The sequence below is a fragment of the Genypterus blacodes genome, unplaced genomic scaffold (genome assembly GCF_046128005.1).
Source record: "Genypterus blacodes isolate CSIRO-AG114 ecotype Tasmania unplaced genomic scaffold, CSIRO-AGI_Gbla_v1 ptg000058l_1, whole genome shotgun sequence".
Taxonomy (NCBI): domain Eukaryota; kingdom Metazoa; phylum Chordata; class Actinopteri; order Ophidiiformes; family Ophidiidae; genus Genypterus; species Genypterus blacodes.
The window spans coordinates 318,252-337,307 of NW_027466870.1; the positions used below are offsets into that span (position 1 = coordinate 318,252).

Genomic DNA, 19,056 nt, shown 5'->3' on the forward strand with positions numbered 1-19,056 from the left:
GAGCTCTGAAAATGAAACTGTAAAACCAAGTAACATCATTCTTTTGGTGTCTGATAGCTCAGGCTTTTGGTCTTTTGTTGTTCATCTGAGTGGAAAAAATACCTACATAGAATTTTAGGTGGTTGTAATATATTATGCTCCATGTAAGTCTAAAGTTACAGTACAAAATAAAGCAATATTTATGTATAGCTATTTTCTATTACATGCATTGTAGAAGTGGGATTAAATATGCATTAGAATGACATCACAAGCGAAGATACATTATGTTGGTTTTGAGAGACAGAATGAGCTACAAGATGTATGCAGATTGAGCCCAAGCACCAGTGACAATGGCAGCTCATAAAGGATTCATCTTATGGTGGCGGACCACGTCCCTGAAATACTCTATTCTCTCTATTATCAGTGACTGTAAGCTGTCTCGTACCCGAGGTGTTGAGGTTTTCATATTCTTATACATCACATTGTGCGTTTCAGCCAAAAACAGTTTCAGCCCCATCTGCATCTCTATAATCCTGGGGGTCTTTTTCATGTCCTACAGCACACTGTGTAGATCTCTGCAGAATGGCAACTCCTTTAGATTCAGAACAGAGCAATATATCTTCCAATATATCTTCCTTTCTCAGTTCTTTTATGTGGATCCTGTGATATTTGTTTGATTCAGTTCAAAGTTCACATGAACAGCTGTTCAGACCAGATGCTGTAGGCTTTTTATAGAGCAGGACGCCTCAATAACTCAATATTATCCGAATCACGATTGTTACTGTAATTGAGATGAAAATCAGCCCACATCTGATGAGTGGTTAATGCAGTAATATCGATAATCCCAGTAGGGTTCACTTACTTTTCCAACAATCTCATGTATTAAAGCCTTTGCCAGTGGCTGCAACTGCTGAGCAGTGAACTTTGAGTAGGAGGACATTTTGCTGTTGCGCCAACACAGCAGAACTAACCATGTCATCGTCATAGCAACTGGGAACTTAACATCGAGTTCACAGCAAATTAAATATAATGACAATGCCACTGATGAATTAGTTTGTACAGATCGTGTCTACTTGTTGGATGTGCAATGGTTTTCACTTGTTTTATAAGTTTTCCAAAAGCCTCTAAAATGACCTTGATTAAATGTAATTATTTTAATGATTCAGGGAGGACTCTCATCAGAGCCATTAATCTGTGCCACAGACAATAAATTAATTAGCAAAGTCCCACTTGATAAGCCAGCAGCATTTCTAATTTATGGAAGATTACGTATTCCACATGTCAGTACTGAAGTAATTTGATCATTTTATGTGCACAAAGATGGTTGTAACTCATTTTAAGATTCACTTTGAATGACATTTAGTAGCCTAATTCATCTAATATAACAGCAAGGTCATCATTAAACGCAGCCCCCGCTTAAAGCAGCTCTATGAACTATTGCAAACTCTAAACTCTGACAACAGCGCTTTCATCAAGATAATATAAAACAAACGTTGTAAGCACAGCTGATATTTTTTAACTCACCAGAGTAAAAAAAGGACCGATTCATTGTTTGTTTTATGTGTTTGGTCCTGCAGCTTTTTGCTTTCCAACTTTCATGCAGGCTCCCTTGTGAGGAACCTTCAGGAATAGCAGTACATTCTTAGTTTTGTTGAAGTTTATTGAGTCCCAGGATGGTGCACAAAGCAGTTACAATAGATTGAACATTATGCGGGGGGCAATCAGTGAAAAGTTAGAAAAGACTGTCTGTGTGTGTGTGTGTAGTGCTGGTGCCAACACTCTGTGAGCCTCCCTCTATCATTTCACTAAAGACATACAAAGTATTTAAAAACCACAATACAGTAATGGCGCATTTTGTTTACAATCAGCTTTTACGACCAACAAAATGTGAAAACAAAAGAGCAGAAATCCGAACAGATGGCAAAACAATGTGCCTTTCTCATGGCTCTTGGACATACAGTATATGTGAGTATGAAAGGATATCCAGGTGAAAAGGTCACAGAGTTCTAAGATATTGACTGTTAGTGCTTTGACATGCAGACACTTTTTATGTGTATGAAGCAGATGTTGTTGCCGCTGAAGAGTCAACTAGCTTTTCTTCAAGTACCCCCCTGGAAGTACATTCACACATTCCACAGATGGTGAACTCAATATGCGAAACAGTGGAAAATCCTCGAGAGACAGCACATTAGACAGGCACTGGCCTTGATTACAGCTTCTTCACACTCACTTTATTTCCTGACTGGAGGAAACACACAGGCCAGAGGCAGAGGTAGAGGCAGAGGTAGAGGAAGATGAAGAGGCAGAGGTAGAGGCAGAGGCAGAGGCAGAGGCAGAGGCAGAGGCAGAGGCAGAGGCAGAGGCAGAGGCAGAGGCAGAGGCAGACATGCGGGTGAGGGAGACAGGCAGGTAGAGGGGGAAGCTCTGCAGATAGTCAGCGATAAGACCTTTGAACATCTAAGGGAAGATGACCGTGCTAATTTCATTTGACCAACCCTCTTCCTCACTTTTTATTTGTGTGTGTGCATGGAATTAAATGTGGCGAGCTTATGACAGCGGAGTTAATCAGCACAAAGGGATGGAATGGAGCTAGTTTTACTTTGGTTCTATTCATCGACGTGTGAAGGATCAGGGTTAGGGTGTAAGTAGAAAGAAGAAGAAAAGGGATCATTCTATGAAACAGAATTACTTTTGATCAAAGGCCTTGTTAAAGATTGTTTTTGATAAATCCAATGTACAACGTTATAAAAAAGGGCTACAGATGCCCTTGATATGAGGTTTATAGTCATTGATATGGTTTGTGTGGGCAGTTGAGAACAACTGACCAAAACAACTGCACCCAGGCCTATTAGTGGAGGTGGCTTTGGTCATTGCGGTATGAACATGATCCAATCTAGTTACAAACAAAGTGCACACTTAGCTTTCGATCTGTTGATTTGAAAAACTTCCTGTTTTGATTTTTGATCTGCCCACATACAAAGAGTGCAGCACGCTCTCTCAAATGGCTTTTGTTATAAGGATGTCTCATTCAATTTGGTCAAAGAAGGTGGTAGACGGGATGTTCGCCTGCCTCGGCTCATCTCTGGAATAACTGAAACCTTTCCTTGTGATGACCCAGTCTATTAACCTCACTACAAAATATTTCCATTGATTTGCAGCCTATTCAAACATTTATGTAACTGGAAATTGTCAGTTTCCTTCTCTAAGCACGTAACCAATTTGCCAGCAGCATGCATCCTGAAGCTGAAGGAATTCAACACATGGAGATCTAATCTACACAAGAATGAAGATTATTCATTATTTTACATGGCAACTCTGCATTGTTATGATGGAACACACAAACAGATGCCATATCCGCACAACATTAGCCCATGGAAAATAGCTTTGGAAATGACTTAATTTCCCTAAACGATCTGCCTTAATGCCCCATGCGTTCTCTGCAGCCTTGTGCGTAATTCAGCTGGAGGATGCTAGTGGTGTTGCATATTAAAAGCAGTTGGTTGGTGGTGATGGGTAATTGGACAAATTGTGAAAGGTTTCCCCCAGAGCACAAGGCAGCAACGGTGAGTTAATTGAAAGTGTTAACCATCTAATGGTGTGTCGTGGCTAATGAATAGGAGATGAGAGATGCCTCCATCTTAAAAGAAGACTATGTTGTGGGTTTAGTTCACGGCAGCTTTCATCTTTCAATCAGTTTTCCTTTTTGGTTGCGAGCGGCATGACGAGTGGGAGTCGCCAACATCGATCTATTCACCGGACTCATCCCAGTATGTGTCTCAAAGGAGAATAACAAGCGGTTAATGACATCATCCAAATGTATTGTGTGAAAATGATGGATGTGTTTGTGTGTGTATGTGTGTGTGTAAGGAAAAGATGAAGGAAAGGCAACAGCCTCAGCAGAAACACAAAGTCACCGTGAAGGACAGACTGAAAGGCAAGCAGGAGGGTGACCGGGAAAGGAAGGGAGAACAGGAAGTGTGGAGGAGAGATAGGTGGGTGAAAAAGGGGTTGAGGGAGTGAAATCAAGGCAGAGAGATAAGAGAAGAGGGGGGAAAGGGGAGAAACAACAAGAATGGAATGCAGAGTGCTGGAGGAGGCAGGAAACTCCAGGGTTTTTGCTCCTGCGCTGGCGTGCAGAAATTGGTTGGTCAGTGAGCTATTGTGTACCTGCAGGGGGAAGAAGGATTTGAGCGGCTCCAGAAGCACATAAACCGCTGAACCTTATCGCACCGCGGTCACAAAACTCACTCCCACAACGCCTACAATTCATTCCATGTGTGCACTTTCCTCTGCTGAGGCTCCTGCAGTGAATCCCCTGGTGAGGCTGACAGAGGCAAACTTCTGACCCACCAACTGTTGACATATATACGCTTATATCGCTTACTGAGCTATTTGCAACACTTAGCCTTAAAAAAATAATTATTTTTTATGATTTAAAGGTTCAATAATAGATTTTTAGGCACTATGGTGATGATGTAAGAAGAAAGTAAACCAACAGAGCTGCGGCCTGATAACAGTCCAGTCTTTACTCTAAGTTAAGCTCTGTTTTGGTCTCCACCAGCAGCAGTTTGTCAGAGGAGCCAAGGGAGGCTGATGCTCCTTAATACTTCAAACCAAAATAAACACATTTACCACAAATATATGTTGTTTCAAGCATGGAGGTGAGGCTATGTGAGGCCCTTTGTGTGGCCGCTCTCTGCTAGCTACAGTTAGCCACGGATATGCTAATGTGGGAGCAGGTGCTGTTTGTTACAGCTAAATACAGCTTCAAGTCACAAAAGGGAGGAAGAACAGATATCCACTCATAACCACAGACATAGCTCTCCACTACTTATCTGTCCTTTTAAACTTACGAGTCTGGCCTTAGCTGTGAGACGTTAGGTTGCTCGCTCGCTAGCTAACATGGCTAAGGGGACTTGACTTTTATCTTGCGTGTTTTTGACAAACAACAAATGAACGACACAGGGCGAACAATAGCCGAGCTCCACATAACTCATAAAGGAGGAAGAAAGGAGTTTTTGGAGGTCAAATGTCAACTAAATGGAGGAGCTGAGGCCAGAGTTCCTGTACACAGAGGAGAGTCGCTACATTAGATTCATTCACATATTGTTGTATATTGTTGTGCGGTTGGATATTCAGAACAGATAATTAATTTTTGAGGCTATTTGAAGCTATCAGGATGATCTGTGTATACCTGAGCATAATTAGCAGCAAAAAAGATGCCGATGCTGTGTTTGTTTCTCTGTAACGAGAGAAGGTTTGATCAAGTAGCTGTGAGATGCGTTGTGTTATTATGGGGCTGTGTTGTGATCAGCGTTACATATTATAGAAATGTCACGTATCCTTTGTAAGTTACCCCACGGATCGCAACTAGTCTCTGTCACCTCCAGGGGAAACTATCTGGGTCTTTAGCTCACTAAGTTATTGACTTTTTTCACCGGCTATTCATTAGCCTTGTAGTGTTTGGCGCTGGAGATACTTATTACACATTTTCCAATAATCAGCTGCATTGTGCTGCTGGGACTCAGCAGCGGAGACTCAAATATGCATTACATTTACATAAAACAAGTTGAGCTCAAGGGGGTTTCGGAAATCTTAAACACTGCACAGAGTGGTCAGAGTCATCCATGTTTTGATCAGAAGTATTGATTAATGCAGGTTTAAGGTTTCATGAGATCATTCGGCCGACCGCACTGTGTAGAAACAGGAGCCAGAGCAAAGAAGGATTCCTTCACTGGGCCATGTCTGAAAACGACTTCCGAAAAAATGAAAGAGCTTTCATCTATCCAGTCACTCCATGCCATGACATCTGAGATACACTAATCCAGTGGCGTAGAGCTGCTAAGAGCTGCCTAATGAAGGCAGGTTTCCACATCATCAACTGGGGGGGGAACGAACACACAGCTGGTGCAGCAGAAGAGCGAGGGCGACGTGGTATGAAAGACCTGGCTCGCTGTGATGTTTTGCCGGGTTTGCTCCTCATCTCAGGCTCACACACACACACCCACACACACAGGCACCTACACACACAGGGACGCATGGTGAGCTATTAGTGAGCCGGTGCAATGCCATCTGCAGCCGTTATTGGGACGGGTGCAGATGCAGATGCGGGCTGAGGCGACTCACCAGCCTGGCTGCGATGAAGATAAATGGTTTGGAGATGCATATTGATCTTTTGTTTGATTTGGTCTGTGTACGAGTGTGTTTCCCTTCTGTGCGTGTTTGAGAAGGAGAGAGAGAGAGAGAGAGAGAGAGAGAGAGAGAGAGAGAGAGAGAGAGAGAGAGAGAGAGAGAGAGAGAGAGAGACACGTCCCACTTTGACCTGCAGCAGCACACAAACTGCCTCACATGTTGATATGGATCATTTACTTTGCAGCTCACCTTCCTCAGACTGCAGCAGAAGAAAAGCTGATGATACAAAGATTCGCCTGGACATTTTCGCTTTATTCGTCTAAATCTAATCCTTACTGTTGACTGACAGGTTCAATGTTTCCCCCCTATGAAATGCAGTAATTCTTCAAGTAACGATCCATGTGTTTCTAAATGTGCTTCTTTGTTGTTGTTGTTGCCTGCAGCATTTTCTGCATGTGTTAGAGATAATATCAGCACAGAAACAAAGAAGGAGCAGAGATAGAGCAAAGTTGTCTAAGGGAAAGGTTGCCAGGTTTAAGAGTGCACCTAAGATTATGCTAAACCCCTTGTTGGTTTTCATAATCTTCTTGAACTTCGGCGGAATCATTAGGAGATAATACAGGAGAGTGCCAGAGATCCCCATTGATTTGCCGAGCCTGCCAGATGAGACTGAGATCGACCCGAGGAAGAGGTTATAAGCAATCTTTCCACGCCTCTAATTCATCCCTTCAACTCAAAAGCTGAATTATATCACAAAAAATCTGGACAAATCTGAAGCATAAAGACGAAAAATATAAGGTTTTCAGGAGGAAAGTTGTTGGCATCCGTTTGCTCCAAAACTGCATTGCCGCCGCTAAACACACAGCAGGGTTGTGTAAAGTTCACGGACAATCCATTCGGACCTTTTTGCCAAACATTTCATGGCTGTGGGCATAATGCGGGTGATTGTTTGGAGTGCCGCTGCAACAAATCCTCCCCCAGCGATAACTGAGGAGAGCTGAAGGTCATTTTACCTGTGCTGAATCTTAGAGAAATTCAGCGGTAAACAGCCTTAATGAGCGCCGTCCTTGGAGTGAAACATCAGTCAGCCAGCCAGAACAGAGGAAGACGATGTAAGAGAGACGCAGCACTCAGTGTGATTGATTGTGGAAAACAGAACCAGGCAGTGCGGCATCTTCAGGTGTGTCGGAATAACAATGAGCAAGTCACATATCAAAGGAGGTGAGAGGACGGAGAGAGGGAGAGAGAGAGGAGAGAGGAGAGAGGAGGTTGTGTTTGTACAGGCGGAGCGACGAAGCGACTCTCGTATAGTCGTCAGGTGAACTGAGAGTCTGAGAGGTTACGGTGTAGTGCAGATTCACCCAAATGTTTGCTGTCAGTAGAAGAAGTCAGATTATTAGACTGCTTACAAGGTGATTGGAGCTGATTTGTCTTATTGCTTTGTGTACGTATGAAAACTGTTCCTGCTGTTCAATGAGAATTTCACACAAAAACGCAAAAATCAAATCAGTTTTTGTGTGATTATTTGGTAATCAGTCGAGTAATCAGTTGAGGTATAATCCATTTGATTGAGCCCTTCACACCGTTTATACACACACTGTTCAAAGGCATCAGGTACGACAATTTATTAACTTCTCAAATTGATTAGTAAGTGTTGATGTAATTTCAGTTCTTCGATTTCACCACCTATGAGTCTAAACAGGCAGATTGTGTTTCGCTGTGGCCACGTTTGTTTACTAATTTCTCTTATTCTCATGAATCATTTTGACTTGCTGATTTCTTTTGCTTGATCCAAGACATATTAACTTGACAACAGCAGATTTATCTTGTTTTTTGTTGTAATATTTTGTGATGCTACTTTCTCCTATCACTCCGTCTCCTCCTCCTCCTCCTCCTCTTTGTCACTCCTCGCATGCTGAGGGATTCTTCCCAGTCAATCCGCTGTGTTGTTTTCGACCCTTCCATAGAAACCACAACAGAGCTGGAATATAATGATCTGAAAACATGCAAAATTGCATCAGATTGATTGATATGTTGGCTGTAGCTGCATTTCTTTTCTAATTCAAAGAGATTTTCAGATGCGTGGCTGCTCCACGGGGAGGGCAGGGAGGTCCACAGCTAACGAAAGAGCCTTAAGCGAGGCTCAAACTCTGGAATTTGGACACTTCAGAGAAAATCAGAGACTCTACATTCACTTTGAGTTTTCCAGGAAAGAGAAACAAAGTCTTCACAAACCGGCTGATTCAGTCACTCTGCACTAAGCGATTCGTAGCACTGAGCAATTTGCCGCCGGCTAGATCCGTGTGTGTTTGTTTCAATGCTGAATTATTCTCTCGCTGGTTGCCTCAGGTTCTACCTTCGATCGGCATGCTGAAGACGTTTGAAAGTGAAAGCATTTCTTGTTTTGATTTTGGTACATTGTGTTTTCACATTCTGCTCTATGAGGATACCTCGGTGAATAGCTTGGTAAGGGTGGATCGAGTATAAATAAATGATCCACTATTTCATCTAGCGAAAAAGACATTTTTATGTCAGAGTGAAGCCTCGTAAAGCTGCTGCTCATACTACAGCGCTGAAAGTTTTCCTTAGTTAATACAAAGAAAGGTTTTGTTACAACAGTGATTTTCCTAATTTGCACTGGGCCAGACTGGCATTCTGGATATGTTGGGTGTTTATTCAGCAGGTGCCATAGCTCTGGGGATTTGGTTTGTAGGCAGAACCATAAAGCTAGTCTACATGGTTATGTTTCATTAAATTGAATGTTCACCGTTGCCTCAGAAAGTGTAGAATACTATGAAATGTCCTCATTTTTCTCACATCAGTTCACTGCTTGCTCATTGTCGCATCATAAAGTAAAGCAGCTGACAGAATGTTGCAGCATTACGCCATCAGGAAGGTTGTTCACAAGGTTCAACCAACATTATAGGAAAAAAATAAGAAACAACAGCATGGATGCCCCTACAGACCCATAGCGGTGCGTTCAAAAGGCCTACAGACCTGGTAAGTAAACACCAAATATCTCCTGAATGCTGCAAACACAAAGTCAGTAACCAAATTCTGAAAATTTCCTGAAAACCATGAAACATTGCCAAGTCGTCTGCGTATCGCTTACACAGGCAAGTAAGTGGGACATCGAATCCTAAGAGTTCAATAAAACAAAAACAAAAATCCTTTACTTAACAAAGCAATGCTTAATTAAATTGATGTTTGGCCTTTGAGTCGGTCCAGGCGGCTGCACACACACACACACAAACACACGACACACTCCACACACTCCAATCTATCCCAGCTGCAAACCCACAGCTCACTTTTTTATTGACTGTATTCAATAAACAGCATAAACAAAACTAAATCAGCAGAAAGAACCACTCTGATGGAGCCCATATCAGATCCAAAGAAGGGTTTTTCTTTAATGATCATTTGTCTTGTAAAGAATATAATACAATGACAGGACCGGAATTCATAAAGAACATACATCAATAAATACGGAGGAATACTTATGGACCACATTCACGCGGCGTTGTGTTTGTGTTCACAATCAACATGAACACACAGCTGCAGCTGAAGGGCAAGAGTGGAGCGGAGCATCTCTTTTTCTGATGCAACTGTTTAAAACATTAGCGCAAGTGTGTGTGTGTGCTTGTGTGTGTGTGTGTGTGTGTGTGTGTGTGTAAGAAGCTGAAAGAAAAAGGAGATAGTGGAAAGAAAGATGGGCCTTAGATCTGGCGGCTGTGTGAATGTGGTCCAGTGAGGCTAAGCAACAAACACGCCTAGAGTCAAAACGGATTAAAAAAGAAACAAGAAAGAAATGTAAAACCACAGAGTATTTACATCACAAAGAATTGTGGGTAAGAAGCGTTCGTCATTGGTTTCTGCTCGGCGTGCGTCTCTGTCGTCTCTCGCTCCCTCGCCGGAACACACTTTTCCCATTCATCCATTAATCCATCCATCCATCTGAGAGTCGGGCCTCTTTCGCCACAGCAAAAAATCAATAGGTGCAATGTCATACACACACCACTAGGGGCGCACCTGTACATTAGATACAGAAACAAGAAGTGATGCTGCAGTCCAGAGAAAGAGGAAAACAGAAAGCTGAAGGTCTCAACGCATCGGCGAGATGATTAGAATGAAATAAAAACATATTGATGCAATTAAGACAAAAACAACAACAGCACACACACACACACACACACACAACATAAATGAACACTCTGCACCCTACACACACAGGAACACAGAGGAGTCGGTTTTATTGTCGTTTAGGAAATATCAAGTGGTCGGCCTACGCTCACTGTGGTGCCATCAATGTCATGGACAGACTTGTTAGGAGCCCCGAGACAGACAGACTAATCATGAAATCAATAGTCTGTCTGTGTGGGACGGAGGGGACACACACACAGCAGCCTCCACCTCTCTTATCAGTTTGTCATTGCCAGAAAATCAAACGCTGTCGTTCGGCTGCGTTTAGGCTCAAACTGCAAATGAACATAAATAACAAGTGCATGCACAGATATAAATAAATAAGATGCTCCTGCCACAACCTGGCAACCCGGAGAGACGGCGCTACAACGTGGATTTGTGTTTCCCTTCCTTTCTCGTATTTGTTTGTTGTCCTCTTTGTGCGCCCGTATCTGTTCATGTGCCTCCAAGGTAACTGTTCTCTGAATGTTTGTGCTTTTTCTTTTGTTGTATTATTTCTCATTTCAGGCTGGAGTATTAGACGTGAGTGCTCCCAGCCCCCCTGGGCGTCTTCTTCACCTTCTCAATTTGTATTTAGTCGTCTTCGCGCCCCGCTCTTCGTCTGTTCTCTCTCCGCCAAAAGGTGCCCTAAAATGATTTCTGTGTTTATGATGCTAAGTGTGTCTCCTGCAGCCGCTCGCTCACTCGCTCGCTGCTTTTCAGACACAAACACACGCCAAGTCAATTTCCTCTCAATTGCTCACATCACTTCTCTTGTCACACTGATTCAATTAGGCACACACACACACGCGAGTCGGTACAGAACAAATCAGAGTTGTACTCCTGCAGTTACGACTCTGTTGCTCCGTTCCGGCTCTGGTCTCCTCTCAGCTGAGCTCTAAAGCCTCCAGCGTGGAGAGGCCAGTGGATTGGTCACAGAGAGGAGAGGCTGGCTGCTTGAGTCTTTAGGCTGTGGAGATGTTTGATGCTCCTCCTGCTCCTCCTGTTCCTCCTCCCTTAGATGTGCTGGGAAAACAGCTTGGTGTTGAGCCAAGAGACAGCTGGAAGCAACCGCCGTTAAGTTAGTCATCTTCATAATTAAGAGTCAGAATTAGGAAGCTCTGTCTGCCTGTCTGTGTGTATCTGTGTGTCTGCCTGTGTGTCTGTCTGTGTGTGTAGAATGAGTAGACAGTGAGGGGAGGGAAAGGACTAAAAAAGATGGGGGGGGGGGGGGAACAAAGCAAAGTCAAAGTGAGTGTTTGTGTGAAGACGCAGAAGAGGCATACAGAGGACAGACTGAGAAGACCCACAGGACCAATCAAAAGCAAGCTGACCCCACAAACACAAACACAGACAGACAGACAGACAGACAGACAGACAGACAGACAGACAGACAGACAGACAGACTTCTGCTCCGCTCCAGCTAATCATGAAGAAAAGGAGATTACAGAATCGTCTTTGTTTGTCGTTGCAGATGGAATATTTACATAAATTATTTTGGAGAATTGTTTGTGTTAATTATTGAATTTTCCAAAATAAAACTCGACACAAAGCAGCAGCAGCAGGAAGATGGGAGATTAAATATCACTTGGGCGGTTGAGTTGATTTGTTTCTCTCTAACCGAAGCAGAACAACTCTGCTGCTGCTGCTGTGCGACATCATTTCGTCTCGCTTCCTCCGAGTTTGTCCAAGCTCCTCTTTCATCTTTTGTTGCCGTCTCTGACTTTGTCCCCGCGCCATCGTTCCTGTGCTAGTTTGCTGCCGCTGGCGTCACACAAGTGGAACATTTGCATCACTAAGATAAAGAGAGACAGACACACTCCATCATTCACCCGCCCACCGTCAACCCCACATTCTCCAGGACAGACAGGAAGAGACAGAGACAGAGACAGAGAGAGAGAGCAAGAGGGAGAGAGAGGCCGCCGGCAGCCTGACACCTCAGCAGAGGCGGAGGTTTGACGCCTGTCAGAGCCCACAGCCCCTTGTCCGTCACCCTGAAACCTTCCACAGACGGTCCGTCACCCCGTCTGTCCCCTCGTCCTCACAGCTCGGCGCTCTGGTAGTTAATGCGGCTTATTGATTAGGCATGCAGAGATTAATTAACCAGATAAAGAGGTGTAGGTGTTCCTCTCTCTCTCTCTTTGTGTGTGTGTGTGTGTGTGTGTGTGTGTGGGGGGGGGGGGGTCGCTGTCAAGGTGAGCAGAGACAAATAAAGGAGAAGAATGAGAGCAAATAGTGTGCAGCTGATGAAGAGTTCATTAACAGATAAGGCTTTGTGTTAATACGTCTTTAAGGTGGTATTAAATAAATTAACCCTTCATTTATAAACTGAAAGATTTGTAGATTTAATGCTCGGCTTGTTTTTGTTGACTTGTTTACTTCCTAAAATGGATCAAAGCCTAAGATCTATTTTTAATCGTCTTTGTGAGGAATCTTAACGAGCCCGGAACATTTTAATCCAGCGGTTCATTTTTTAATTTTCATCAAACGTTTTGCTTCTTTTAATAAGGGATTATTATTATTATTACTCTGTTTTGCATGAGTTCATTTAATTCTGCTTTTGAGTTTTTGTCCTCGGCTGTGTTTCTGATTTAATTAGAAATCGTCAGCAAAAGAGGAAAACTGATGTCCACCGAGGAAGAAGAGGAGAGAAACCAGACAGAAAACTGGAATCCTACCACGTGACATAGTAAATATAGTAATAACAGAAGATTTCGCCAATTTAATCGAGAAGTAAACAGGAAGGAAGTAAAAGAGAGCAAAGTCTCCGTCTGTGAGAGCGACTGTGCCTCACAGATGGAGAAGTCCCTGTAATCTCTGCTGACCCTCTCCATCTTCATCCTCCTCCACCAGGTCCTCAGAGTCCATCAAGACCCTCAACCATACTCTCCATACACAAACCCACACACACGCTGGGCTGAGTTGCTTTGTCTCACCTGTTTGTCTCTCATGCCAGTTTACAAAGCATTGGGCTGCGATCCAACACGTATCAACATTCCTCTCTATTCTCATCCTGCTGCCTGCTGTCCACACACACACACACACACACACACACACACAGGGAGGACAGCAGGCCTGGTCTCTATGCCAATACTGTTCAGGCTCCACGCTGCAGTTCTACAGCTACACTGGAAACTAAAGGAATGTGAATCTAATCCTTCATCCTCACACTCCTCACTTTAACGCCCCTGACTGTCCACTTTTGTTTGCTGTTATCTGGGATTTTTGCTGTCGCGGATAAATAGTTTAAAGATTCTGTGGCGAGAATGAAACAAGGAGTAAACAAAGTGTCCCTGCTCACTCAGAACACACACACATGCTATTTACTCTGGGGGATCTCTCTCTCTCTGCGACTACATGACCCCGGTTCATACTAAACTGGGGAAGAAGTGCGACATTTTTGGCGAACAAGGCGAAGCAGTGTGTCTGTCAGGAGCTGTGTGATGTAATGCCATGTGATGGGTGAGATGCCGCGTGTGTGTGTTTTCCATTATCCCTCTGGAAGCGATCAGCATCGGACACCAAGCTAACAATTCAAATTATTCAACCACAACAGGCTCCGATTCGAAGTGAAACGATGAGAATTGTTTCAGAGTAACTTAAAGCTCAGTACAGAGTTTTACAAAGAGCCAACCCAAAGCTGCGAGTCTAGAAATAATCGGCATCCGTAAAAATAAGGTGTGTGTTCATAAGACAAAGGTTCAAGTCCACAACACAAGACTCCACGTCCTCCTCCTCCTCCGCTCCTTTGCACTGATGTCATCCCTATTTACAGTTTGTACTCGCCCGCTGACAGGCTGTTCAACGTGGCTCCCAAAGGTGTTTCTTCAAAAAGCGGGTCAGCGAAGACCCAAGAACCCGGAGGGAAGCGTAAAACAGGTCAAATAAGAGGGCAAGTGACGAGAAACAAGTGAAAAAAAGAAGAGAGTAAAGTAAAAACAGTACAAAGGGGTTTGTTATTGTCCCGGTGATTCGTGGAGAAGCGTCACCAGGCCTCGGATTGGACTATGATACAGGCCGACTCGGAGAGGAGCCACAGGCGGGCGTACGGGCAGGGAAGGGTCAAGGGTCAAGGGTCGGGCAGGGAGGGTTTGGAGGATGGGAGAGGCTGAAAAGGGGAAAAGTGTAGAAGAAGTAGAGGAGGAGGGAGGGAGGAAGAGAGGGAGGGAGGTGTGTTTTTGGTTCAGAAGAGGGCGTGGTTGTGGCCCTGGCCCCCCTGCTCCCCCCCGTGGTGCCCTCCCTCTCTGTGGCCGTGCCTCTTGTGCTTCCTGCGCTCCCTCCTGCCCTTGTGGTGGTGGCGACGGTTGCGGTGGAATCGTCGGGCTGCGGGAAGGTAAATAGAAAAAACGGTGTCAGAGGAGTGACGAGTCGGCGACAAGCAGGTAAGAGGTGACAGGAAGGGGATTACAAATCAGGGAAGTTGGAAAAATCAACCGTGGCTTAAGAGCTTCAACCGCCGCGTGAGACAGAATCTGTTTTTGATGTGACGTGCAGTGGACTGGGCGTCTTTAGCGAGTCGCCCACTCAAACCCTAAGCGTTAACCTCTTTCAGGGCTGTACTGTCACATTACATCACTGTGCTGCTTTCCAGAATTCCCAAAAAAGCGATATGGCGTCCTCTGCAGTGAACGATCATCCCACATGAAACAACGGCGCACAAAGATAAAGAGTTGCATGAGAATAAATCTTTATCACTTCCAACAGCAGCGACATTACTTCTGCATATCATCACTGCTGTCATATTACACAGTGTACAGAGCGGCAGGGAGCGCTGAATGTATTTATATATCAACCACTCCGGATCTCCTCTGAAAGAGCCGGGAGAAAGATTACGCTGTCGGAGCGGTAGGACTCCTTTGATGTTAGTCTAAAGACTTTCAGCAAATATAACGATAACTGAAGGAATAAGAAGCAAAGAAGGACTTAAGATTCTGTTTTTACAGTGATAAGTGCTATTTCTTCTTATCTAAGCAAACTTTGGCAAGCATCACATCCAGATAATTGTACTTTTTTTCAAAGGAAGAATGGTCTGAATTTGTTCTTTCTTGTTATTCAGATTTTTCCTGGCGTGAGGTGAAGTGGATGACAACTACTTAACTTTAGACCAAGAATCAGCAACAGCAAGATATTTGTCATGATAAAGTCCTAAAATGAGTTTAAAAAAGAAACATAATCGAGCTAAACACACATTTGTCAGTACTAGTTTAAGGCTAGATTTAACACTCCCAGTATATTTGCCGTACTAATCTTGGTACAATGACTGAGCACAAAGCATATCTATGGTAAAGAGCATTAAAGTGATATTTGTTTTTAATAGACCGCATAAAAAGTCAACCTGGGGCCAAAACATTCCTTTATACTGCGACGTGTGTAAAACTCACACCTGCAGCATCAAACCCATCAAAGCAGACGCCACCCCTGCTAAACAGACTGATGGGATTGAATGGAGTCTGCAGCCGGGGTGATCCTGCCTTTTCAAGGGATTACGCTGACTGCTCGCAATTATTATTAATGAGACGTGGAACAGTGAGCCTGAACGCGCGCGGTGACAGCAGCTCCCCGAGGGCAGCTGACGTGGGAGGTTTACTCGTCTTAGACATTCGTGGCGGTGGTGCGTTCTAAAAATAAGAAATGGAAGAAGACTGCTCGGGGGTCTTGTCACCTGCCTTCCACTCCATGAAATACCTGTCTGGTGGAACTCACATCTTATGCAGATGATTTTAGGCCGGTCCCATTTGCCGTTGGCGCGACATTTAGCGGTGGGCACGTGGCGCTGCAGGAAGCCATCGGCGCACTGGTAGCGCACGACTGAGTGGATGTCGTAGTGGGAGCGCTTTCGGCCGATCAGGAAGGCGTTATCCACGGTGGGAGGAGCTCCGCAGAGGACTGTGGGGGGGGGGGGGGGGGGGCAGGGAACCAGATGGCATGTTTTGATTAGATGACCTCATAAGATAATGTGAAATCATGAAAACCTTATGGGTAATGCAGGACAGTCTGTACTAAACATAGTGCTATCTGCAAGGGACCGTCTGAAAGTTACACTCTTTATCATGCTGTCTCCCATCAACCATTCAGTAAATAGTACAATGTACAAAAGATGCAATTTTCACTTCCTGCCCTTGATTTTCAAGGCACATACGTGATGGAAGCCCGTAAGTACTCCATCACTGGAGGCAGTCAACAAAATCTGAGTCAGTTTGTCCAAATGTGTGGGTGTCAAAGTTGCACAGCATTTAAAGGATAGACCGAGTCAAGGCAGGAGCAGAAATGTTTCAACAAACAGAAGGAGAGAGTAGAGAGGCGCCGCAGATTTTCTAACTCCTGGGGATTTAAACTCCCCTGTGGAGGAGAGTGCAGGTGTAGTAACTCTGTCAGTCCCTAGATGGCAGTCTTGCAGGTTGAAGACCACACCAACCTCATTACAGCAAGTTTGTAAGTTTGTCATCACGTACCTGAACTACAAGCCCAGAGCCATTAAGCAGCAACAAAGTTCAGGAATCACATATTCCCCCAAGTATCACATCAAGCCTTAAACTAAACTGGAGCACAGTCTTGATCTTCAGGTAAGTACATTTCTGAACTACAACTAACGTCTACACCAATGGAGTCAAAGCCCTACTCTCACAGCGTAATAAGCCTGATTAAGACCTCATCTCAGTAGGCCGCATCTCAGCTGGCGAGCCGCACCTTCCTCCTGGCTCCGTGGACATAATCATCATTCATTAAATGATTAATACATGTTAAGTCGTCGCTGTCTGTTACAATGACAGGTCCTCACTTACAGCAAAGCTCAACTCCCTGTTCGATAACTTAATGAATGAGAGCAGAGCGGAGCAGCAGCAGTGCTCACAATGCCAGTCTGACCACACGTGATCAGCTGGATTGGGTAGTGCATTAATGTGAAGCCACATAGTAATGCAAGGTGCAAATAGGGCTTTAGGCCAAGTTTGACTGAAGTGTAGGGTCAGGGGTCACAGAAACTTGCAGTGGAAAATTTAAAAGGAACACTGAAAGCGGTTGTAAGAAGCTTTTATCATCAACTGCAGAATGTTTACAATTAATTAATTCCCGTGTCCTAGCAGCTCTTAAATCCTTTATAAAGGAAATCAGTGTCATTAAGTCTGATGAAAACGTTTAAAACCCGATTCACAGCTTAATGTTCTGGGGAGGGAAGGGAGAAGAGAAGCACTTTCCTGCTCGCTTGACACAAACAGTGACGCAACACAAATGGAAGGCCAAAGGGTTGTTTTCCATTAGCCTTCACCTGTGTAGCACCTGAATGATCTGTCACAGAGGGAGCCAGGAATGTATCGCAGCTGAGAGGAAAGAAAATGTCACTAGGCTTAGAAAAAAACAAACACAGGACCTTGGTGGTGTTTTAAGAAAAACAAAACAAAATGCCAGCGTAGCAGACGAGCTGCTGCCCCTCTCTCTCTCCCTCTCTCCCTTTCTTGAGTCATGTTTAACCTAATTACCACATTTGATTGTTTAAGAGTCCCAGTCTCCAATATGCAGTGTTGAAAGTTTTGGTCAAATTTGAAAAAGCCCAAGTATGAGCATGGAAAAGACAAAGACACGTTAAGCTGTAATATAAGACGACAATTGAGTTGGAGTTTGCAGGAATCCTGAGAAACACCTGCAGTCACAGAGACCCTGTGGGCTCCAGGCTTCATTACCCCCATAGGCAGAAGTGTTAGAATCACTTAGAGAGACACCAAAGTCGATGTGTCCCCTCCCCCTCACACACACTTAAACACTTTGGGATAGATCTCGGATGTGAACACTAGCTGTGGATGCACACTGTCTTATTCACTCTGTACCAAACTTCAGCAGCTGCAGTCGAGTTTGAAAGCGTCTCTGTCACCGATCCACTGTAAATACAGGGAGGTCCAAATGGATCTGATCAGATGGGTTTTGATACAGTATCAACAAATGTACAGAAGGGGTGTGGCCAAGGAAGTAGCCCAATAAAAAACAGTATTTGAGATATTTTAATCAGCAAATACAACAGAATCTCAACACAAAAGGTGTAATGGATGTGCAGAATGCCTCTTCTCCTCTTTCCTCTGACACAGACCGGACTCAGCGTTGCCACTAAAAGAAGAAAAAAACAAATTTACTTATGTGTGTGTGTGTGTGTATTTTTTCAGCACCAACATAACAAACATTTGCTAAAGCTATCATCGGAAATAGAAATGTAAATGAGGTACATTGTGTTAAAACAGCTGCACACACGGACACGCAGTCATAAATATGCATAACAGCAAGATTAATATAGAAATAAAAATTGCTTTTTACTTCAAAATACATTTACAAATTACATTTTCCTTCTGGGTTATTCCACATAATGTGCATTGCACAGCAATTAGAATACACACATCATTTCCAGCAGCACACTGGATGCATTCAATTGAACACATGGCATGCAAAATCACCTTCCTCTTCTTTTCTACACATCACACAACCAAGCAGCTGAATGATTTCATAATACTCACATCACATTGTGGGTAAATGGCGTCTCATCCGGATGAAAAAGCTCAGGGGCAGAAATCTACAGCAGATCATGTTCTGTGGTAAATGTCTTCAGACGCTCAAGAATCCTCCATTTTAGTTTGAATAAAAAAAAATAAAAAGTCAAACCAGCAATCTGATGCTTCTTCAGAGGGCTGAAAAGGTCTATCATCAAACCGACACGTGCAAAACAAAACAAAAGGCTCCGGATCAGACCGCTCGCTCTGAACATTCCTGTCAGGTACATTCTGAAGT

At 43.9% G+C, this 19,056-nt stretch overlaps 1 protein-coding gene across 1 annotated transcript in view; it reads right to left on the reverse strand.

The window, feature by feature from the left end:
- Positions 1 to 13,919: 13,919 nt before the first annotated feature.
- The window catches only part of ncanb (neurocan b), a 73,378-nt gene continuing 68,241 nt past the window's right edge, over positions 13,920 to 19,056 (reverse strand). Inside the window, exons 14-15 of the mRNA XM_076153280.1 lie at positions 15,994 to 16,176; positions 13,920 to 14,613 (exon numbers count right to left, since the gene is read on the reverse strand). Coding sequence (XP_076009395.1) covers positions 14,474 to 14,613; positions 15,994 to 16,176 — 323 coding nt within the window. The 3' untranslated portion in view covers positions 13,920 to 14,473. The remainder of the gene's footprint in view (positions 14,614 to 15,993; positions 16,177 to 19,056) is intronic.